General features: G+C 40.3%; 2 protein-coding genes across 3 annotated transcripts in view; one reads left to right on the top strand and one right to left on the bottom strand.

Moving 5' to 3' along the window:
- Positions 1 to 498: 498 nt before the first annotated feature.
- LOC131243346 (F-box/kelch-repeat protein At5g42350-like) lies at positions 499 to 3423 on the top strand. The gene has a single exon (XM_058242643.1). The coding sequence runs from the start codon at positions 1261 to 1263 to the stop codon at positions 3205 to 3207; it is 1947 nt and encodes a 648-aa protein (XP_058098626.1). The 5' UTR covers positions 499 to 1260; the 3' UTR covers positions 3208 to 3423.
- Positions 3424 to 6493: 3070 nt separating this feature from the next.
- Positions 6494 to 23976, bottom strand: part of LOC131243345 (protein LPA3) — a 35288-nt gene continuing 17805 nt past the window's right edge. Inside the window, exons 6-12 of one of the 2 annotated variants that reach the window (XM_058242642.1) lie at positions 20068 to 20159; positions 18738 to 18796; positions 18536 to 18638; positions 18391 to 18451; positions 10660 to 10742; positions 10486 to 10566; positions 6494 to 6811 (exon numbers count right to left, since the gene is read on the bottom strand). In XM_058242642.1, the coding sequence (XP_058098625.1) occupies positions 6752 to 6811; positions 10486 to 10566; positions 10660 to 10742; positions 18391 to 18451; positions 18536 to 18638; positions 18738 to 18796; positions 20068 to 20159 (539 nt within the window). In that variant the 3' untranslated portion in view covers positions 6494 to 6751. Of the gene's footprint in view, positions 6812 to 10485; positions 10567 to 10659; positions 10743 to 15274; positions 15440 to 18390; positions 18452 to 18535; positions 18639 to 18737; positions 18797 to 20067; positions 20160 to 23976 lie in introns of those variants that run through there. The other variant, XR_009170029.1, reaches the window with a different exon arrangement.

Raw genomic sequence — 23976 nt, 5'->3', positions numbered from 1 at the left:
CCCACCTAGGATGTCTATGTCTTATCCAAGCCGTAAATACATTTTTCAGATTATTTTAATATATGAACCCAAAATTAAACCATATCCCAATCTCAATTGGACCACATGACATGAAACAGTGGAATAATGACGTCCACCGTTGAAACCTTCCTAGGGCCCACAATGATGTTTATTTGTCATCCAACCTGTTAAAAAGGTCATAAAGACACTAATGAAGGGGAAAAAATATTAATCAGCTTGATTTAAAATTTCTGTGACTCCCATGAAGTTTTCAACGGTAGGAATTCAATTCACACTGTTTCTTATTTTGTAGTCCCCTTGACCATTGGATATCCTTAAATTTTTGTATATTGACCTAAAATGAGATATTAAAACATATGGACGGAGTGGATAAGACACTTACATCACGATGGACCCCACATCGTACTGAGTTACTCAGTACGCGATCCGCTTCCCAAATAGCAATAGGTGGAAGTGTACTGGAAGTGAAGATGGAAAGAAGGTAATGGGCAGAGATTAGAGCATCCAAGGACTCATCTCTCCTCCAAAAGAAAAGGCAAAGCCTCTCAAGCGCTCGTACTTTTCCTACAAAAGGACAGCTCAAACTGCCGAAAATGGCGTGGAATCCGTCTCATCTCGACCCTTTCTTCAATCTCTGATGCAAAGATCGAGCGATTCGAGGCCTCCAAGGCAAGTTCTCGTGTTGATTTTCACCAGCAATTCTCTTTTTCGTCGCTCTTTCGATTCGACGGTTTAGATCTGACAATTTCGCTGAGATTCTACGTTTTCTAAAAATAACGGTCGAATTCTGCGTCACATATGCGTATTTGTAGTTTTAAGGTTCTGGATCTGGTGATTTGGATTGCAATTGACGGATTTTTAATTCGACCAGGTCGATCCTTTCGTCCCTGACGTGTTCTTGATTCTTTATGCTTTAACGGTTTGGATCTGATGATCTTACCGGGTATGAGCGATTTGAGTCAGAAGCATTGATTTTCCATGCCTTAAACTTGTGAGTTCGTCTTTAATGGCCTGGTTTTGGTGAATCCGACCGAGATCCATCAGGATGGAAAAGGAGAGACGATGATGATATCTCTGCAGATCTTTGGGCTCTGCATTTTCTTTTCTCGATCCAACGGTCAGGATCTGATAGAAAAGATTCAAAGCATTTGAAATAAGAGCATTTTTCTCAGCGAGCAGAAGAGTCTGTATCGGTTATCGAATTTGAATGGTTTAGGGTTTGGGTTTTGGCGAGTTTAGATGGCGAGCATTGGCACTTTCAAGAGATCGGGCAGTAATGGCAAGACGGCTCTCCTTTGGAATCCTTCAATGAAGGAAATGGAGAACAGGATCGAGGTCGAGAGAAGGGCTGGAGAAACGTCGTCGCCTCTTCGACCGGAACTCGAGTCGTTGACGGTGTCGAAGCGGCTCATTAGAAGCATTAGCTTCAAGTCAAAGAAGAATGAGGAAGACGAGAGGAATGAGAGAAGGTTCTCTTTCAGATGTCTAGGAATGTTTGGGAAAGGCGGTGGGTGTAAAGTCGGGGCCGAAATGTGTGAGGACTTTGGAGATGGAAGTGGGAGGAGGAAGTCGAGTGTCGGGGAAGAGTGCATGGCCTATCGTGCAATTTCAGGGATTGAAGAAGCAAGGGTGGATTGCTTTTGGAGGAGGAATAGCAGAAAGCTGAAAGAGATCGAACCAGCTGCACCAAACAACGGAGTGCGGTTCTCTCTTCCAGATGTTGGGGAAGAGTGCATGGCCTATCATGCAATTCCGGGGATTGAAGAAGCAAGGGTGGATTGCTTTTGGAGGAGGAATAGCAGAAAGCTGAAAGAGATCGAACCGGCTGCACCAAGCAATGGAGTGCGGTTCTCTCTTCCAGATGATGTACTGGAATTGTGTTTGGTGAGGGTTTCATTGACAACTCTCATGAATGCTCGCCTCGTTTGCAAAAAATGGAGGTCTTTGACAAGCACGCCTCATTTCATGCAGAAGAGGCGTGAGGGTTCATACCAGAGCCCCTGGCTGTTTTTGTTTGGCCTTGTAAGAGATGGGTATTGCAGCGGGCAGATACATGCACTGGATGTTGCGATCGGTCGCTGGCATCGGATGGATGCTGATATTTTGAAGGGTAGGTTTCATTTCTCTGTGGCAAGTGTCGGGAATGATGTTTATGTTGTGGGTGGTTGCTCTAGCTTGGCTAACTTTGGAAGGTTCGATAAGAGTTCTGTAAAGACACATAAAGGAGTGTTGGTTTTCAGCCCTTTAAATGGGTCTTGGCGCAAGGTAGCATCAATGAAGGTGGTGAGATCAGGGTCTGTTTTGGGAGTTTTTGAAGTTGGTTCTGGCTGCTCAATCTTTCATTCACAGCATGATCGGCAAGATCGACGCTTTTCGAGGTTGCGGGTGAGTGGCGTATTGGATGTTTATGAGGATCCGCACAGGTTTTCCCTAAGACGTCAGCTTAGAGATGCTTCAAATGAAAGTGAGGCTGGTTCATCAGAATCCAGAAGAAAGCCTTGCAAGTTCGTCAAACAAGAAGAGGATCAGTCTGTTGGAAAAGCCAGTAAGAGGTTGCTTCTGATTGTTGTAGGAGGTCATGGATCCTGGGACGAGCCACTAGATTCTGCGGAAATTTACGATCCTGTATCTAATAGATGGATGGACATCGCTAGACTGCCTGAAGATTTTGGTGTCGTTTGTTCTGGCACTGTTTGTAACGGGATGTTTTATGTTTGCTCTGAGATCGGCAAGCTTGCAGGCTACAATCTAGAAAGGGGTGTTTGGGTTGCAATTCAGACTGCTCGTACCCCTCCCCGCCTTCGCGAGTACTACCCAAAGCTTGTTTCTTGCAACTATCGGCTATTCATGCTCTGTGTTTCATGGTGTGAGCGAGATGGTCAGACAAGCTGGAGAGAGGAAGCTGTAAGAAAGCTTTGGGAGCTAGATCCGAGATTTATGGCCTGGACTGAGGTCTCAAGGCATCCAGATGCCCCCATGGACTCAAATGCTGTATTTGTAGCTGATGGAGGTAGGATATTTGGAGTTGAGATGTTCAAGATATTCTGTCAGGTATTGGACTTTGTAACCGTATGCAATGTGTCTGATTCGAACTTGAAGTGGAGCCATATTTCAAGGAAGCATTTAGCACATGAAGTGGATGCTTCTTCTTGCACGACAAAGTCGATGGCGGTGATGCATTTGTAAACTATGCAGTGTCCTTGTCAACTTCCCATTCATATACTTGTTTCAAGCATCCTATGTGAAGCCATGGTATTCTTTCATTATCATTCTTTCTAAGTGGAGACTCTGTTTGTTGGCTCCGACATTCGGGCTTGCATTTGTTGATTCAAAAATTCGCACTAGAGGTATGTTTCTTTTCATGTACCTTGGTTAATTTACCATTGGAAGAATTGATTATGCTTGACCTTTCGTTCCACAATCATTTTCTATTATGCTTGTCCCACAATCGCAAACATGTCTTTGTGTGGGAAGAAACTTATGTTATGGTGTCTCTCCATTGGATATACTTTTTCTATGCATGGAGTGAACAAAGACAAAGTGCATCCAGCAATGAACTTTCTCATAATGTTAGTGGTCTCACAGTAGTCATCTCACGTTCGGAATGTGTTTGCATGGAAAGTGGCTCTCTTGATTGCAAATGCCAACCACCGCCCCCCCCCCCCCCCCCCCCCCCACACAAAATAAAAATAAAAAATCACACACACACACACACACACACACACACACATTGCCAACCATGTGGCTGCATATCGCAACAGGATTGGCTAACGGAAGTTATTCAATGCAAGAGTCGTTGACATGCTTCTTGCAATGAGATAAATGCCGATGAATCCCCAAGAACCAAGAAGTGCCCTGTCTAAGCATATGTATATATTGATGACTGTGATAACTGTTTTTATCTTCAAATTTCCCTGTTCTATAAGCTGCTTGGTTTGCCAAGGAGGCAAGGACTAGTTAAACGCACTGGTTTGAAACAGGTTTACCTATCCTTTGTGGTCTTGGGAAGGAGAGTAACCAAAGAAAATTTCCAAAACGTTTCCTCTTCCTTAGAGGTGGTTTTTGCCAAAATAAAAAAGCAACTCCTATGGGCTGGGCTGTATCTTGCAAGGAGTTCAATGGAATCCCCCCTCTCTAAAGTTGAATGTAGGTGGTCAATTGTTCAGAGGGTGACAACAACTTCAGCAGCATGGTATTGTTTGTCCTGTAGGTCTGGGAATGTGCTTGAAGCCGAAGCTAGGGAAATTCATGAGGGGTTGTGGCTGATTAGTAAGTCTGTAGCCGGTTCTGTTTTCCTTTTTCTTCTCTCTCTCTCTCTCTCTCTCTCTCTCTCTCTCTCTCTATAAAATGTTTAACAATAAGCACTTGAATTGATCTTGTGATTTTATTGATTAGCACTGCAACTGGTCTTGTGATGGTGGAAGGAGGCTCCTCTTTCTAATCTTCTAAAAAATAGGGCTCAGTTCAATGGGACTCATCATGAAATCCAACCGTATTTCGGATTCTCTGGCCAAGGGCCTGTTTGGACACACCCTTAAAAATGACGTTTGACGACTAAATGGAGTTTTGAGCCAAATCCCTGCTCAGCAAAATAGGCACCAAAAAATCCGACGAAAACTAATTGAATAGGTTTTCATTGAGTCAACTTAAACAACAGGCGTGAAAATCCCATTTGTTGAAAAACCCTTCTGTGGAAGTGCATCCAAACTGGCCCTAAAGAGTTGGCACACCTCAAATATCTTCTTTTTGATAGGCGAATCTTGTCCATTGCCATTGGATTTTGTTGCTTGGTTACCCTCATTGGTCTCTTGACGGGAACCTTATTTCTCCTGCGACATCTCTCTCTCTCTCTCTCTCTCTCTCTCTCTCTCTCTCTCTCAAAATCTCCTCTCTATGTTGATTTGACCCTCTGATTAGGTCCTGGAAGATGTAGAAGCAAATAGGTTAGCGATTTTTTAAAAATTATTTTGGTGTTTTAGACAATCTGATTTTCTCTTCCATCATGGACAGACTTTGAACTGTTTGCTTTGAGTTATATGGGTCCACATTTGGGACGGTTTTATTTGAGTTTAGACTGTTTTCCTGATGTCGGGGTTTTTGGTGGCACCGGTAGGCAGCTATCGTTGCTGTGGCTCGGGGAGGGAGGGAGATTGACTGGTCAATATACTTGCAGCTGAAGCAAACGACTAAAAATCCCAATTTGGCCTTAAATTTTTTTTTTTAAAACTGTGCCAGCTATTCCATGTGAAGCAGGTTTGCTGCTTTACATACTGTTCTTGAAATGGTCCTCAATGATTCTCGACCATGTTTGTGGTAAACCAATTCCAGCTATGTACGTTCTGGCAATTTCTCAAGTGAAAAATCTGCTCAATCAATTTAAATGGGTTCCCAATGGAAATACTGCCTGGTCATTCTGTAAAGTTCTCCCATTAGTTCACCTTCATCCTTTTCAATTCAACCCTGAGTCTCATTACTTTTCTAGTTCTAATTAAATGCTTATGGGCTGCACAAGGATACCATAAATGCAGCCCATGTGGTCTGCACCTGCCCCGTAAACAAACAGAGTGCAATCAAAGATGTTCTTAAAAGAGAATACCAAACAGTTCGTGTGCAGTTGATCCGAATTTATTGAAACTGGCACTGTTATGAACATCACAAGCTGGAGAGCATCAGCGGGCATCTTTATTTCAAAAGAAAATACCTACCAACTTTCCAAGCTGCTTTCATTTAAATCATTTAAAAATCAACACTATTGGTCATAGTTAGGCCGCTCACATACAATATAGGCAAATTGGATCTTCAACAGAACAGAGTACATACTGAAGGTCTCTTTGGCAGGTCTTTGGGACTACTGGTTCATGACGTATTCAGTGGAATTGAATTACTGGAAAAAAAAAATCATAATGCTTTTCACTGCCAAGCATAACGATATGTAGGTTGGACAAAAGAAAGAAGCCCTAATTATGGAATCGGGGCTAAAATACCGTAAAAACCCGAAACAATCCCATGGTGCTTTTGTAATTTTGGCTACAACTCTACTCCAACAGCATCAAAATGGCACGAACTTGGACCCCGTTTGAAAGCTGATATAATATGCTACAAATGGGACCAATTTCATGTCATTTGACATAATTTGGTGCCCCAAAAGTGACCCACCAAAAGAGTGATGAACATACAAATTGGAAATTATTAAAATTTTATGCATAAATCTTACCCTGAAGATGATAAATACTATGAACAGTGAGATCCATCTGAATGATTCCTCTGCCCCGCAATGGGCAATCTGACCATTGTTCTCATCAGATTTGTCATCAGACCATGGATCTAGTCCATATGATCAATGAAGACACTAACACGTCTGATTCTTCAGGTCTTTGATCAATTGGCTCATTCGATCATTTGGTTGCATCATACGACCTCCATGAATGTCTTGTCAAAGCTTCAAATTCTCATTTCCATTTACACATGGAAGTATAAGAATGTCTTCTCTAACACGAATAGGAAAGGAAAGGAAAAGAATTAAATGATCATTGCAGAGAACAATCAAGGTAAGCTGCAGACTAATACATAGAAGGAAAACACATGATGGATGAAAATGCGCTCTGCACCCTGGTAATATTTAGGGGCTTGTTTGATCAAGCCTCTCTGTTCTCTTGGAAAGTTGTTGGTCTCATCGATGCCCACTTCATCGTCATGTGGCTCTCATTTAAGAAAGGCCATTCATCATTGCTTAACTTCGCCATGCAGAAGATGACTCTAAATCAACATCTTCTTCCCACCATGTAGCACTCTGCACTAGCAACAAACAATGTTAACTGCATGGGATTTTTAAGCTGTACAAATCAGGGCAGCCTTTTTGTTTAATTGAAAACTGGCCATCAGGCAGCATTGGTTTGCAGGTAAACACACATACGCACAAACGCGCACACACATGCAAAAGTGAAGGTTTGTATTTGATTGACGGGTCTGTTTGGTTGCACCAAATTTCATGAACTATCATGAAATGTTGCACCAAATAAGACTGATTAAGCATGATATTTGGTGCAGCCAAACACACCGTAAGCAAAAAGACATAAGGAAAAAATTAAATAAACTCATCAGCCTAGACCTTTGGCTGAGCTAACCAGTTTTTTGGGCTCTGTTTGGACAGGGAACCTGGGAATTTCCATATGATCCCAATTTTGGCACGAGTGCCCATTATTATTATTGTTGTTATGGTGTTTTTTTCCTGCAGCTCTTAAACTTCTGGCACAACATATTGGAGCTGAATAGATGTCCCTGAATACATGTTCAGAGCTTTTTTAAGAGCACACGTGCAATAGAAGCTCTTGTACATGCCACACATGTGCCAGCATGGCACATAGGTGCGAGATCCAATCCATCCATCAGGGTGGTCCGACCTTTTACATGTTCTTGCAAAAATAAATCCAGTACACCCAACATGTGGGCCCCTTATATTTGAAGCAGGAAGTTGCGTTAAAACAAACTTCATCCAAGTTTTTCAGAGCCATAGACTTATTTTGCAAACTGTCACCCACCTGACCAGTGGATTAACCTGATTCTTGGGCTGCAGCATCAATATGGTGGTCCGTTCTAAAGGATGGATAAGAGCTCGGACCTATCATGCCATGCTGGCACATGCGGGGCATGTGCGTGAGCATTATTTGACACATGTGAAGGCTTAGCAAACCTCTACATTTTCATCTTCAATCATAAATGAATAATTTGTGCTGATACTAATGTTTCCAAAGGCATATAAAGAAAGAACATGGAAATATCTGTTTATCGGCATCGTGGAATACTGGGCTAAAACCAAATCTTTAAAACTATTAAAACAGTAATGATAAAAACAGCACAATGACCAAGACCTCAGAAATTGTGCAGTCCAAAAGGACTCTGGAAAAGCTTAAACTAACAAACAATCCAGACTACACATTAATGGATGGATGGTTACCAAAATGCCGAAAAAGAAAAAGCACGTCTCTCAAAACTCTAATGAAACCAGTTCATGCCAAATGCCAAAAAAGGAAAAGCACGTCTCAACTCTTAATGATTTCAGTTCATGCTCAAATAAGAGGGTCCATACAACCATAAATCCAGCATCACAATGCATTAAAAGTTGCCAGTTGAAAAGAGAAAAAAACATTACAAATGGGAGGGAGGTGTTTGGCTTGAGAAAGGTGAAAATGCATAGGACCTTATGAAGTTGGTTTTCAAAGATAAACATGGCATTGAAATCTAAGTTTCATAGGAAGATAAAGCGATTAAATAAGAAATATGAAGCAATCCATTTCCGAGATTCACTAGTAATTCTATGCAGCTTCTTTAGCAAGTGTCCTCTTCTATAATAAGCCATGTACTAGTTCTCCTTTGTGCATGAATAAATTACTCTTGTTCAATTAGTCCTAAACCTTACCAAACTCATAGCTAAAATTTGGATTGCCCCCTAATTTGTCCTGCATCAATTTTTGGGTATCAGAGCAAGCGTCTCAGATCTTCGAGAAGCTTGGGATGTTATGGCAACTCATGGTTGTAGTAGATCATACACTCCTAAGATATTGATTATTCAAAGGGACAAGTTCATTATGGAGTTGATGTGATAAATGACTGAATTGTCACAACAAGTTTAGAGAATCTCCACTCGGTCGGAGAGTTCTTGTGGTCCAGAAAATCTAGTGGTACCGGATGATTGAGTTGAAGGTGACGAAGAAGAGCTAGGAGGCGAAGAAAATCCAGTGTTGACATGTCAATTGGGCCACACCATCTCCAAAGAATATGGATTGTGAGACACGTGGCAATCCTAATGCGGGGCTGCCAAGGAGGGCTTCCAAAGGATCCTGATCAAGGGAGATTTGAGCCGCCCGACTCCTTGGAAAATGTTACAAAGAGTTTGCCTTGACGTTGCTGATTTTTATGGAAAACTGAATTTGATGGCCTTGTTTGGTTGGTGTCAATGGATGATTATTGTTGATTGGTAGTCGATGCAGGTGGAGAACAACATTTAATCTGTGAAAACAAAATTGAAGGATCCAATGTGTTTAAGGTGGCACTATGCAGAGGACCAATCCCTTAGATCAGACCACTGGGATGAGATGATGGTCAAGATGAGGGAACACTTTCTACCTGTGGACTGTGAAATAAACTTCTACATAGTTGTTTCTCCCCAAACTAGGCACCAAGTTCGTTGAAAGGTATACCAAGTTCCAAGAGTTAAAACATTCAGAAACAGGTTTGGAAAAGTGAAGGACAAAAGGCGGAAAGATAAAAATCTGGTAATTTTGTGGAAATTCGATGTGAAATTGCTACCACCTGCACATGGAGCTTTGATGACATGTACCAGTTCACATATGCTGGCTGACCAGTTAGTTTCTACACGACATGATAGATGTCATAAATTCCTGGTCAAATGGAAAAGGGTGACTGTTGTCAGATTGCACCTGGATCTCAATAACTGATTTCTAGTGACTTAACCTGTATCTCTATGAGACATTAAGCTTTGAACTCAACAAAGTCAAGTTCTTCAACCTGGGGGATTTGATAGCAATGGGTCCAAGCCCCAGATCAGGCCTAACCCAAGAACAATGCCAATACCAAGAGCCAAGCCTAGACCTATACCCAAACCCATGCCCATAACTTGCATGTACACCCAAGTGCTTATGAACCATAAGATACCCAGGATATTAAAGAGGGTGTTGGTTTGAGGAAGTTGAAATGCATGGAAGCTTATGAAGGTGGTTTTCCAGGAACAAAGGGGCATTGGAAACTAAGCTGTATAGGAAGAAAACTACATAGGGAATATAAAGTATTAGATTTCCTTAGATTAACTATTAATTGTATATGGCTTCTTTAGCAAGTATCCTCTTCTGCAATAATAATTTCTTTAGCTAGTAGTAGTTCTCGTTCGTGCATGAATGAATGGAAACACAAATTTCCAGTGCTTGATTGCTTCCTTGGTGGTGCGACTTTGTCAACCCCTTTCTCAGAAGTAAGACATTTCTAGTTCATTGGTGGGACTCCAATATTGAATTAGAGGTCTAAGGTGACTCTGAAGACTAAAATTCAAGCTATGCGACTCAGTCCATTATCCTCTTATTTCTTATTCTTGTCCTTTTTTAAAATAATAATAATAATAATAAAATATAAATATGGAACTTTCTAGTCTATCAATCACCACATAAATCTCTTTTCACTCTTGTTCAACCAGTTCCTATTACCCATCTAATCCATAACCTAAAATTTGGACTACCCCCTAAATCACATGCATATAGACATAGATATAGAGAGATGAATGGATGGACGGACATGACCAAAAAACATAATAACAGTTAGGGGCAATTCTGTTCTTTGTTATTATACCTTGCCATAAGATACAGTCAGGAAAAACTAGAAAGCCTCCGAAAACACCCATTATTAACGTAAAAAATATGTAAGCAACTCCAAGAAAAAAAATATCAGAGTTAGAACCTTGTAGCCTCTTCTGAGAAATTCCAGGGAACTTCCTTGTTCCTCTTGTAATCCAAGAACCCGCAACAGTTCTTCCTTTGTCTAGATACATGCATGCCATCGTAAATAGAAATCAAAACAGGAAAAAAAAAAAAAACAAAAACCAATGAGATTTGGATTAGCTGATTATAGTACCTCCCCCAACGTGAAACGAGTTGCACTTTCAGCTACACAAGCATAGGAACCATCAGCTTGTTTGAGCATCACCTGCCAGGGCCCTGCACAAGTACAGTATATGGCTAAAATGGGAGAGATTAACATTGTTGACTCTAATGGCCATTTCTTTTAATGGTTTAAAGCCTATTCTGGTAAATAGAAGAACAAAATGATACACACACACACACACACAAAAGACAAAAAGAAAAGAAAAGTGAATTGCCACCTATTTTATTAAATTTAGAAAATATGTGCTAGAATGCACTTTTGTCATCACACGTCAGTAGCAGATTGAGTTTGAGTTGTTTAAGCTCGTGGCAATCCCAGCACCCATCTTTTATGGTTACACTGGGTTGCCACTGGGTTGCTGGCTGATGTTTGGTGTCTTTGAGGACACACACACACACACACACACACACACACACACACACACACACACATATATATATATATATATATATATATTCTTCCATTTAGTACCAGAAGAAAGGGATAACTAGACCACTTTTATTTTTCCTCCAGAACTGGGTAGTTTAGTCCCTTTGTCATTGTCTGAATGTCTTCTTTTGCTGTTTTGAGTAGAAAGTTTATGAGAAAAGATACAAAGATCTGATTATGGGGAAGGAAGAGACTCAATACAAATTAGCATCCTCAAAATACCATCCTTAGCAAGAGGGTCTGTTGAGGCACTCACCACTCTTAACACATTACACGCCTCTGCTGAAGAGCAAACAAGGCATTTAACTCTTGCAATAACAGCAGCCAATTTCTTAACCATTCCAACTTTTATGTCTAATAATTATATCCAGTGCTTGAATTATCTCCGATATTAACTTTATCTCCAGCTCGACGATACCGATAACACTGGTAGCGATACCGATAATGTAATCACCAATATTTTCACCTATGTAAATTCTAAGTGTCGGTTGTATTGCCAATGAATCAATATTGCCAATGTATCGCCAATATTTTCGACTATGTAAATTCTAGGTAGTGTTTGTATCATAAGTGTATCGACGATATTTCAATAATATCGCCAACGTATTGATATCATCAAAATTTTGTTTATTAGAAAAAAATTATTTCAATTTTTTTTTTTTTCATGGGCACATGGTTGTATATAGTGTTCAATTTGTCATTGATAATATTGATAATATCTCGATATTATCGATATCGCAACATGCGCGATATTGAGATTGCAATCTTTCATTTCCTTTCCAATTGTTGATGATTTCTTGGTGAAATATCATGTGTTGTTGATATTTTGCGATATCAATGAATGTTTGAATAGAAGGTTGGATGATTAAATAGGCCGGATGGGATGGTTGGACTGATTTTTTACAACAACACATGCTTTTAAGGCCCTTTTTGCAATTTTTTTAAAAATTTCTAAATATGGAAGTATGTACATTTTAACATCTCCTGAAGTTTTGCTGAAAATTCCACTGTTTTTCCCATGTTTCCCCGCATTTCCGGTTATCAGCGATATCGATATTATTTCCATATCCCTGGCCAGGGCAACTTGTAGCGATACCGATACTTCGAACATTGATTATATCATAACCATGCTCCAATAAGTGATAAGATTCTTTATTCTTTCCATGACCAGCTCATAAAGAAGCACTTGTCTTTTAAAATCCCATCATTCCTTTCCTTTGAGATGAATGGCATTACTGCCAAAGGAAAGGTCGTCCAGATTCGACTTTAGTTTGGTCATCCCATCTCCAACTTGCAGAATACACCAGCCTATTTTGTGGCCTTTTAATGTCTTTCACATTGTCTAAAGTTATTAAAAAGAAGCAACCAATGCAGCAAATGTCACCATTTCTCTAAGAACAGCACGAGCAAAATCATAATCGGTATCATCTCAGTGTTTCTCCCAGGAGTTTGGGTCAGGTTTTAAATGGTAGATGGGAAAGTTTTCTATCAGCTGCCCGTTGGAGGTCAACCTTCGTCTTTACACCCAGGCTCTAGAATTGGTTTTCAAAGCCCATGCAGAGATGTTTAAAGAGTTAAAAAGCCTTTCTTTAGTATCATTTACATTTTATACCTTGCTAAACACAAGTGGCCAATGTGAAAAATGCCATTTTTCTAGAACATCACGATATTCTACAAAAATAAATACATCAAGAAAACATTGCCATATTTTGAAAGCACTGTCGCTATTGATATGATAGAGTGAAATGGTGGAATAGCATACATGCAGCCAATCCCAGTTAGTTGGGAATTGGGATAAGGCTGAGATGATGATGATGAAAATGACTGTCAGTATTGATATACAGCCATATTTTCCTTTCACAAGAGGAGATAAATGGAAACTCCCTCTCCCTCTATTCCATGTTTCTATCTTTCTCTTCCAAGTCTCTTTCTCCTCTCTTTATTTTATGTATTTATTATCCAATTTTTAAAATATTTTACTTTTTCTGTGATTTTCCTAAGATATCCACACAAATTCGTGTGCCAAAAAATGGCAAAGAATGAGACATAAGATTCTGAGTTCATATGCACAAAGCATACAATAAACCATTTCACGTTCATATCGTTCTAAGGAGTTTCTTGTATCTCAGATGAGGCAAAGACATTAATTGGCATTCTTAAACCAGATCAGAGGAAAACATTGATGCTGTTCTGAATAGTGAAGTGGATGAACAATAGAGGCTTCATATTTTTTGAAACATGAGCATTAGTTAGATAAATTTCAACTACGATCTCAACACTAGTTGAGATGTTGTGGGTGTGTAATGAGGACATCCGAACACCAGTCAGAGTATACTAGAGGAGGAGAGCTCTCGTTTCTTTATGGCTAAGTGATGCATACATGCAGCCCTGTGGGCCCCATTTGAATGCCTAGCTCGTTGAAGACCCTACATGTATGATTATGCATCTTTGAAGGCCCCACACTAGGAGGATGCATGTGGGCTGCTTAGTTGGACTATTCCGACCGTTGGATTATCGTCATTGGGCATCTTGATCGTGGGCCACGAAATAGTTTAGTTTATTTAGTTGTTTATATGTTTGTTATTTTTTTAGTTTAGCTTATATTTTTACTGAGTTTAGGGAGTTAGGAATAAATTTTATTTTATTGTCTTTATGTGAAACTTTTTTTTTAAAAAAAATAAAATCTAAGAGCGTCTTTTTGTAAAAAGTATTTTCTGAGACTATATATGGCTTGGACTTTGGACGTCCACCATAGCCCATTATTGCATATGGAAAAAAAAAAAAAAAACTCATTATGTTTGCTTTGTGATGAAGTAAAACCTCCTATGATTGGAGTGGTGCGAAGCCATGGAGTGGTTCCATCGTATCTATCTCTCTTATTTTCTTCTTTCAAGGTAATATCTACACTTTTATTTTTTCTCTCTATTTCCTCAATCTCTCTCAATCCTTCTTTACTCCTTTATTTTAGTTGTTTTCCCTAAAACCCATCCCTAATCTCCTCCAAAAACTCATTTAAACCTAGGCTACTTACACTGTACCACAGTAAGGACCTCCACACGTGACCGTACAATTGTACAACCAAGATTGTACAACTATACAGCCATTTGTACGGCCAACCCATCTCGTCCCTATTTTCCTCTTTGATCCTTGCTCCTTTCTCTCTAAAATCCATAACCCTAAGCCTAAAACCCTCAAGTCCAATCCTAGAACCTAGATTTCCCAAAAACCTAATATTAAATCCTAACCCTAAATCGTTCTAAATCTCAAAACGCTAAAATCCCAAATTCCAAGCCTAGTTTCCTAAAACCCTAACCCTAAGTCCCTAAAACCTTAAAACCCTAAAATCCAAAATCCTCAAATCCCAAAACCTTAGTTCTTTAACCCTTTAACAAACCAAGAGATTCCCTTTAGAATTAGATCAATTCCTATGTTAGATGGAAGTCCTACCTTCCATAAGTCTATCTAATCATGTTTTATAAGATCCAACTAACAGGTTGTGATTTAGTCTTGAATATGAGCATAGTTAAATACACGAATTCACTAAGCTTGTGATTGATTAGCATTATTTTGTGCTTTAAATTGTTCTAGTTAATCCGTTGATGATTTCATTGCATCATTCTAGGCTAGGTGACGTAGGGATGAACGTGATGAGGTCGATCACCGTCTTCCTCAAGGATAACTACTTCGAATCCACGAAGTTTCTCTGGACTCCTCACAGAGACTTCTCGAATCCACGAGGAAAAAGCAAGAAAATAGAAATAGTATTCATGAAAATTTGCAAATTGATTGATTGATAGATGAAATAAATGAGTCTACAACCCTTTAAATAGGGACACCAAGACTTGGAATAAATTTAGGAATTTAAATATAACTAAAACTCCCTAAAATTCATAACTTACTATAAATAGTAAATTTCTATTTGAAGTGTCCTATGTGGCTTAACCACGTTATTCTCCTAATTTTTCTAAACACTTTTCATGTTGGACACAACTCCTAAAGCCCAACGAATGAAGAGTTATAATCAAATTAAAACTTACTATTTATAGTAAAAACAGAATTAAACACGAAATTCGGCCGTCGATATGATGGAATCTCGCAAATTTGGCATGGGCAACCCGGCTACGCCGGGTTGGTTGGCTAAAGTAGCTCACCCTACCCCAAATTTGGCATGGTACATCAAGTAACTCATTCCGATTTGTGAGATATGCCTGTTTTAAGGTTCTAACGGTCTTGATGACTTTTGCTTCTGATCGGGCCTTCTCTAATCCATATTGGACATGAAAGTGCCCGCGACCCACTCTACATCACTAGGCCACTCGTCCTGCATCAGTGTGGACAGAGTTCACGGTGAATGGTGATATCAACTTTATGTGAATCACTTAAAAGAGACAAGAACAACAGGGGTTGGTGATAACTTGCAAAACTTTAAAAATACTTCTAATACGAGGAAACAAGCAGAAATGAGCGTTTGAGATATTTTGGTTGGATTGATGCATGAATGATGATGGCTTCGCTGTTAGCTGTTTATTTTATTTATTTTTATTGCATCCTTGCAAGGAATCTATGGATATTGATCTCCTCCGCACAAGTTTCTCAAGAAGCATCCAAAAGCAATAATCTTGTTAATGCAGGGGCATTTTCACACCGGGCTCGAGTGGGGTGGCCTGTAGGATGCGGGGGCACACTCGGGGTGGGTGGCCCGTGTGAGGCGGAACCCATGTGATGTGGGGCCCACAAGCGGGGGTTAGGTCTTAGACCTAACCTATGGGATGTGGAGCCTAGGCTATGAGATAAAGGGATTGATTCGCCATGCTCTATCAGTTCGAGCTTTTAGAGCAAGTGGTTAGTTGTCCTACATCACTTGTTCTAAATAAATTTTAAAAAAAAAAAGAAAGAAAAAAGATTCCTCCCATGATGACATAACAATTCCAAAATTTCCCTCAAATATCATTAAGTTAAACCCTTTGATGAACTATCACCGCCTGTTAGTGCTGTCAGTCCAGGCAGGCATCCCCGCTGGCCTCCCATCTCGGATGCGGCTAGCAACCACTCTTTCAGCACCAGCCACCCACCCAGCTCCTCTCCTATTCCCCAAGCTTCGATCTCTTCCCAGCTGGAGCCCCTCCCAGCCTCTCCCCTTGGCCTAAACACCCCTCGGCCTCCATTTCTCCTCAACAACATCCATTCCCACCTGCATCATCCTATCAACCCCTCTCTCAGGTCTCAACCCACTCTTCCACCGGCCCACCTTACCAGTCCTTCCCCCCAGCCCAACCACACTCCTTCATCCGGCCCCAACTTCTCCTCCCCCATTATCACCGCTACATTTAGCCCCCAGCCTCACCTCGAAGACATCCACCATCTCTTCTCATAGCAAGATTGCGTCTGCGGTCTGGTCCATTTCGCCTCTCACTTACGTATGCCTTTCAACCAAAACCAGTCCATTCACGCTTTAATTCACCAATTGTCCTCAGCTGCCTCAACGTCTTCCATGCGCCGTATCCTCATTGGTTTGGCCCCATCAATCATTGTATGGGAAATCTGGATTGGTAGGAACGGGGCTAGATTTGACAACAAGTCTTTTCAAGTCGACACCACCATCATCAGAATATCAAACTGGCTCATTGAGATAGGCTCTCTCTTCCCTCATATTGACCACTCAAGATGGCATGAGTTAGTCTTTAGAGGCTCGCAAGCGACTCCTCCTGCTTCTTCCTCTTCCATGACAATTTCTATTACGAAGTGGGTCAAGCCTCCTGAGAATTGGATAAAGTTGAATGTTGATGGCTCTGCCAAGAACAACCCTGGAATAGGGGGTGGGGGAGGCGTGTGTCGCGATCACCTGGGCAATTTGATCTTCGCCTTCCACAACCAGTTTCGTCACGTTTCCAACATTGTGGCAGAAGCTCGTGCCATGGCTGATGGCATCCATCTATGTAAAACCATGGGGCTGTCCTCCATCATTGTTGAAACTGACTCCCGCTCTCTTTTTGATGCGGCCTCTTCCTCCTCATCTTCTTGTGGCTGGAACCTCTGGTACCTCCTCGGTTACATATGCCAGCAAACCCAGCCCATGAACCTTCGCTTTTCCCATACACTTCCCGAAGGCAACTATGTGGCAGAGGGTCTTGCCAACCTGGCTAGCTCTGGCTCGTTTGATAGACTATATCTAAGGTCTGTGCCATCAGACCTTCCCTGTCTCATTAGAGGAAACCCTGTCCTGGTCAAAGCTGGTATGGGCCGTGTCAGACAACGCAAGATCAAGAAAGGAGTTGGATAATCCCCCCCAAGCCCTCCTTTCCTACCGTTCGCAGCTTCCCTCCCCTGCTCTAGTTTTATTTTTTGATTGTGGTATATGATAGTCGGGGCCCGATTGTGTTTTTCCTGTCTCTCGTGGCCCCGTCTGAATGGATGTACATTGTCTCATCAATACAACTATACAGAATCTTTTGGAAAAAAAAAAAAAACCCCTTGAGGAACTTGAAAATTTTTCAAGTTTTTTACGTGGCATGCAGCCTTCTTCAAGTTCCTACATCTATAGCTGCATAGTAGTGGCTGCAATTCCATGAATCTGGTCATGCATGAAAAATGGCAACCTCAGCACAGTACCAAGACCACACCAGGATATCCACAACTGCATTCTTGTAGTGATGCATGGAAATCTGTTAATCCCGGTTAAACTACTACCGTTTTTCTTTTTTGGGACTTGGATGAACTACTATCTTGCTAGTTATTAATAAACTAATCCATCAAACCCTCGCTGTAAACATGTCAAAATGTACTGTGGATCGTTCAGTGTGTTGGTTATTTTGATTAGCATAATGCATGACTGAACATGGTTTTTCCTGCATGTAGCTTACGGTAGTATAAAAACCAACTGCCTTTTGTTGCTTGGCTATGAAGGACTGTTTGGGTGCCACTTAAAAACGAGTTCATCACATTTTAGTTAATAGTAATTAACTAAAATGTGATGAACTCATTTTTAAGTGGCACCCAAACAAGCCTTAAGAGTTAAATGAACTAGACAGTGGGCATTTTTTACATTAACACAGGAAAGCTTGAGAGCTAATAGAACTGATTCTCAATTCATGCACATGTTATGGTCTCAAGGCAAGCATCACCCACCATACATGCTATAAAAATAATGTGAAAAACATAATTTCAGATCTAGGTCCGTACAATAACCTCTGAAAATTGTATCCCTAAATGAAGATGGGGAAATGTTGTGCTAAAGGTTCCAACAAGAACTTTGATTGCCATATATGATCTTACCAGGATATTGGCGAAAGAGGGCTCCGCTGTAGTTTACAATGTATGGTGCAATTGCAACGGTCTTCAGGATTTACAAAAAAAATAAGAAGAAAGAAGGTGGTTATCCAAACTGAATGGGTTAAAGATCTAAGAAAAATGTGATTACCTTTGAGTACTCTCTTATTCGAATGTAGAACACAGGAGTGAACTGAGAAAGAAACCGGTAATGCAAATCTTTGGTGGGAAACCCCAAAAGGCCTAAGTCAGCACTGCAAAGTTAAAGAACTATTTAAAATAGAAAAGAAAATCGATGAAAATGCTGAGGTAAGTATTGCTTCGATGATTGGGAAATCGCAACTCAATCATACCGCAAAGTGTCCAGTTCCAAATTAAAAAGAAGAACTGGGATGGATTGAGCAAATCTTTCCTGTGCAGCACAAACACAGCACCATACAAGAGTAATAATAAGTCAGATTGAAAAACATAAACAGATGTAGTTGATAATATCAAGGGTGTTGTAGTAGATTTAAAAAAAAAAGTGAGTGAACCTGAATTGTATGAGCTAATCAATTATGCTAGAGACTACCAATTTCCTTCTGTAACATTTTCAGTTTCTTGGAAATTTCCAAAACCAAGGAATAATCAAATAACAATGACATCCACTGACATGTGAATATCCTTAAAAATGGTCCTAAGTCAACAGTTCAACATCATTAGGACCTTCTATATTTCACACCCTTTCAAGATCTATCATTCATGTTTGTCATTTGTGGTCGATATCTAAAATACTGTGCAATGTTTTATTAACTGGACTAGACTCGACAATCAGACAAGAATGGTCCAGAACCAGCCACAAAAAAAGGTCTGGGTCAATAAAAATCTGGTTCAATAGATGCTAACGTTTTTTTTTTTTTTTTTTAATGAATGTTCATCAAGGAGCCTTTGATCTCCCCATATATAACAAAGATCTTATCCAGTACACTAAAGGCATTTTGCTTGATTATTCCTTCTTAATTTTTATAATGTGCACATCAAGTATATGTCGTGGTCAGAATGGGTTGATCCACCTGGACTGAAGCGGCGACAAAACAGGTCAGGGTCTGTTGCCATTTTAAAACATAGCTAGTAATTATTAACCACAAAAATCTAGACTATTTCTAAATTTCCTGCTTGAGTTAAAAAATGGATCAGAGAGCTGGAAAGACTTAGCTCTCCGTTCTAGCTAATTACTGAGGTTATAATGTATTAGAATGGCTAAATTATGAATAATGATAGTTACATGACTTCCGTCCCATGTTTTTGATACATGTATCTCTTTTCATGAAAACTGGTCCATTCATTCACATCAAGATGCAACATGCAAGATGCAGAAAACCTACAACCAATATAAATCTAGACAGACCTAGTTAGGCACATACTAGCATGAAAAAGTGAATAATGCCAAACAAGCTTTCAGTTTCGGTGAAAGGCCACATTAAAATAATTTCACCCATCGGAGAAATAAATTTCTACTGAAATTCCTATATATGCAAGTGGTAATAGTTGACTTAAAAATTATTTCGAAGAACATAGCAGTCAAAATAACAAGAGAGGCATTTTGCTTGTAAGCTGAATTCAAGATTGTATAGTTGAAATCACATTAGGATACATCAAAATCATAAACATAAAAGAGAGGCTGCTAAAGTGAAGACGCCATACCACATACTCCTCTATAACAGAAAGGTCACCAGTACTACAATTAATAAATACAAACAGTGATGGTGGCTCATCAGACCTCCAACGACCTGCATCTGTGAGAGTGATAGACTGTTAAAAGAAGTGCAATTTTATGAACGTAAAACATAAAAAAGTAACAAATGCTAATCAAAGAAACAAAGAGACTAACAAACACATACTATGTAAATGAAATATCTGACAATGCGCTATCCTATATTATTCTTGATCCAAAGCATAAAGTTGTTTTTTAAAGGAGAATATAACCAATAAATGAGCGATATGATTACATAAAGAGCATGACAAGAGAATCCCAAGAAAATATTACTGCATCTATATACTTCAATTCCAGCATGAATTCAAATCAGACTGGTGATCACAGAAGGTATCCTTTGTCAAAGGAAATATCAATCTACACAGCAGATTTACAGATTTACAGATTTACAGCTTTACAGATTTACAGATTTACAGCAGATTTACAGCTAATAGCAGATTTACAGCTAATATCTACAGCTTTGACTGATATGACAGTTATACAGATTTATTCCTTCCTTAATTAGGATATATTAGCTGTACAGTATATTTAGATAGATGTATATATGGTAGGGGCTGAAGATCAGCTTGTATTTCTTCCCTAAATAGCTTGTAATCTACCTATATAATGGGCAATTGTCAATAAAGAAAGACAGACTTTTTCAAAAGGACTCTAAACTGTCATGGTATCAAAGCTATAGCTCTAAATTTCCATTTGTCTCGTGCTCTCAAGTTTCTTAGTCTCGGTTATTCTTGTTCTAGTTCTGTTGACCTCATGTCTTCCGATAAGTCTGATGTTTCTTTGATTCGTTTCAATGGCAAGAACTACTCTGCTTGGGCGTTTCATTTCAGGATTTTCGTCAAATGTAAGGAGCTGTGGGGACATGTTAATGGTAGTAACCTAGCTCCTGACAAAGACAAAGACGAAGACTGACACGCCAAGTGGGAAGTCAAGGACGCACAAGTTATGGCATGGATTTTGGGATCCGTTGAACCTAACATCATCTTGAACCTTCGATCTTCTCAGACTGCAGCTCAGATGTGGACATACCTGAAGAAGGTCTACAGTCAACAAAACACTGCTCGTCGTTTCCAGCTTGAACATGAATTGACCACTCTCCAACAGGATAGTCTTTCTATCTCTGATTTTTACTCTAGATTCACTAATCTTTGGGCTGAATACACTGATATAGTTTATGCTGACTTACCATCCGAAGGTCTTAGTTCTGTTCAATCTGTCCATGAAACTACTCAGAGGGATCAATTTCTAATGAAACTAAGGTCTGAATTTGAAGGCACCAGATCCAATCTTATGAACCGAGAATCTGTCCCCTCCTTGGATACATGCCTAAATGATCTTCTTCGCAAGGAACAACGCCTTCTCACTCAAACCACCATGGAACAACGACGATCTACATCTGTTCCTGTAGCCTATGCAGCACAAGGCAGGCCACGAAGCAGGGATATGAGCACTGTTCAGTGCTTCTGTTGCAAGGGATTTGGTCATTATGCTGCAAACTGTCCCCGAAAATTCTGCAACTATTGCAAAAGGATGGCCATATCATCAAGGAATGCCCAACTCGACCCCCAATCTTACCCTCCTTCCTTGTCTCAGTTGGCTCTTCTAGTGTGGGTAGATTGGTGAATACAACACAAACTGCTCCTGCTCTTGCTCCCGTTTCAGTCCAACCCGTGACCCCTGACATGATTCAACAAATGATTATTTCTGCATTTTCAGCTTTAGGACTCTCAGGTAAACCCTTCACTACATCATCTCCTTGGTACTTTGATTCCGGGGCTTCCCATCATATGACAAACAATGCTGCTTCTCTTACCAATGTAAACAAATATTTTGGAAATCTCAAAATTCATACTGCTGATGGCAATCATTTACCTATCACGGCCACTGGTGATGTTTCCTCCTCTCTCACTGATGTCTTCGTATCTCCCGGTCTTACCACCAATCTTGTGTCTGTCGGTCAGTTAGTTGATAATGATTGTAAAGTAGAGTTTTCTAAATCTGGTTGTATTGTGCAGGATCAACAGTCAGGGCGGATGATCGCGAGGGGGCCTAAAGTGGGACGTCTTTTTCTTCTTCAATTTCCTTTGTCTTCTTTTTCTTTGCCTTTTGTCGCTTGTAATTTTGCTCATGTTGATTACCGAGCGTGGCATAAACGTCTTGGACATCCAAACTCTAATGTACTTCATGCTTTATTGAAATCTGGTTTTCTTGGGAATAATAAAACACCATCTCTTAGTGTTGTTCAGTTTGATTGCAATTCTTGCAGACTTGGCAAAAGTAAAACTCTACCCTTTCCTTTTCACACACCGCATGTTGTCAAACCTTTCGATCTGATACATAGTGATGTGTGGGGTATGGCACCAGTCACTTCGCATGCTAATTACAAATACTTTGTCACTTTTATTGACGACTATAGTCGTTTCACATGGATTTATTTCCTTCATTCCAAAGACGAAGTATTTTCTGTTTTTAAGATTTTTCATGCATATATTCAGACACAATTTTCGGCCCATGTCAAAATCCTTCGTTCTGACAATGGGGGTGAGTATATGTCTCATTTGTTTCAGGACTTCCTACAGAATCATGGCATCATCTCTCAACGGTCTTGCCCTTCGACACCTCAACAAAATGGAGTGGCTGAAAGGAAGAACCGTCACCTTCTTGATGTGGTTCACATTCTTCTGTTAGAATCTTCCACGCCCTCTCGATTTTGGTGTGAAGCTCTTTCCACTGCTGTCCATCTCATTAACAGATTGCCTTCTCCCACATTGAACCATGACTCACCTTTCACCAGGTTATTTGGTCACCCTCCAACTTATTCTAACCTTCGTACCTTTGGTTGTGTCTGTTATGTTCATCTTCCTGCATATGAACGCACAAAACTTACGGCTCAGTCAATTAAATGTGCTTTTCTAGGATATTCAGTACAACAGAAAGGTTTTCTTTGCTATGATCCAAATCTGTGTCGCATTCGAGTTTCTAGAAATGTGATTTTTTTCGAAAATCAATATTTCTTTTCTACCCATCAGGATCATGTTTCTCTTTCATTTTCTGTTTTGCCTATGTTTCCTAACTCTCTTGCAGATCCAGTCCCTTCTAAACCTCTCCTAGTGTATCGACGACGCTCCACCGCCACTTCCCACCAACCTTCAGCACCTCCTGAGCCCCCTCAAGCTTCTTCCCCGACTGCTGCTCCTGTTTCAGCACCTGCACCTCCCTCTCTCCGACTCAGTACTCGGGTTCGTAGACCCCCAGATAGGTTTGGTTTCTCTTCTCCTTCATCCTTCACAGCCACTTTGTCGTCTATTTCTCTTCCTTCATCTTATAAACAGGCAATGGAGCATGAGTGTTGGCGAAAAGCAATTGAAACCGAACTTCTCGCACTTGAAGAAAACCAAACATGGGATGTTGTTCCATGTCCCTCCTCCGTGAAACCCCTTGGCAGTAAGTTCGTGTTTTCTATCAAGCTTAATTCCGATGGGTCCATAGATCGTTACAAAGCTCGGTTAGTGGCACTTGGCAACAAATAAGAATATGGTCTCGACTATGATGAGACCTTTGCACCGGTCGCCAAAATGACCACTGTCTGAACTATACTCGCTCTTGCTGCATCCCAATCCTGGCCCTTACATCAAATGGATGTTAAGAACGCATTTCTCCACGGTGATCTCAAGGAAGACGTTTACTTGAAACTTCCCTCTGGTATGCCCACTTCCTCACCTACTGATGTTTGCAAACTGAAACGTTCTTTGTATGGTTTGAAGCAGGCACCAAGAGTATGGTTTGAGAAGTTTCGATCCACTTTGCTTATTTTTTCTTTCACTCAAAGTCAGTATGAC

Source organism: Magnolia sinica, chromosome 4 (genome assembly GCF_029962835.1).
Source record: "Magnolia sinica isolate HGM2019 chromosome 4, MsV1, whole genome shotgun sequence".
NCBI lineage: Eukaryota > Viridiplantae > Streptophyta > Magnoliopsida > Magnoliales > Magnoliaceae > Magnolia > Magnolia sinica.
Note: the sequence above shows the minus strand (reverse complement) of the source record. Positions and strands in the feature narration are given on the sequence as shown.

Bases quoted from the DNA above. Each gene is read 5' to 3' on its own strand.
- LOC131243346 (XM_058242643.1), top strand. From the start codon at position 1,261: ATGGCGAGCATTGGCACTTTCAAGAGATCGGGCAGTAATGGCAAGACG.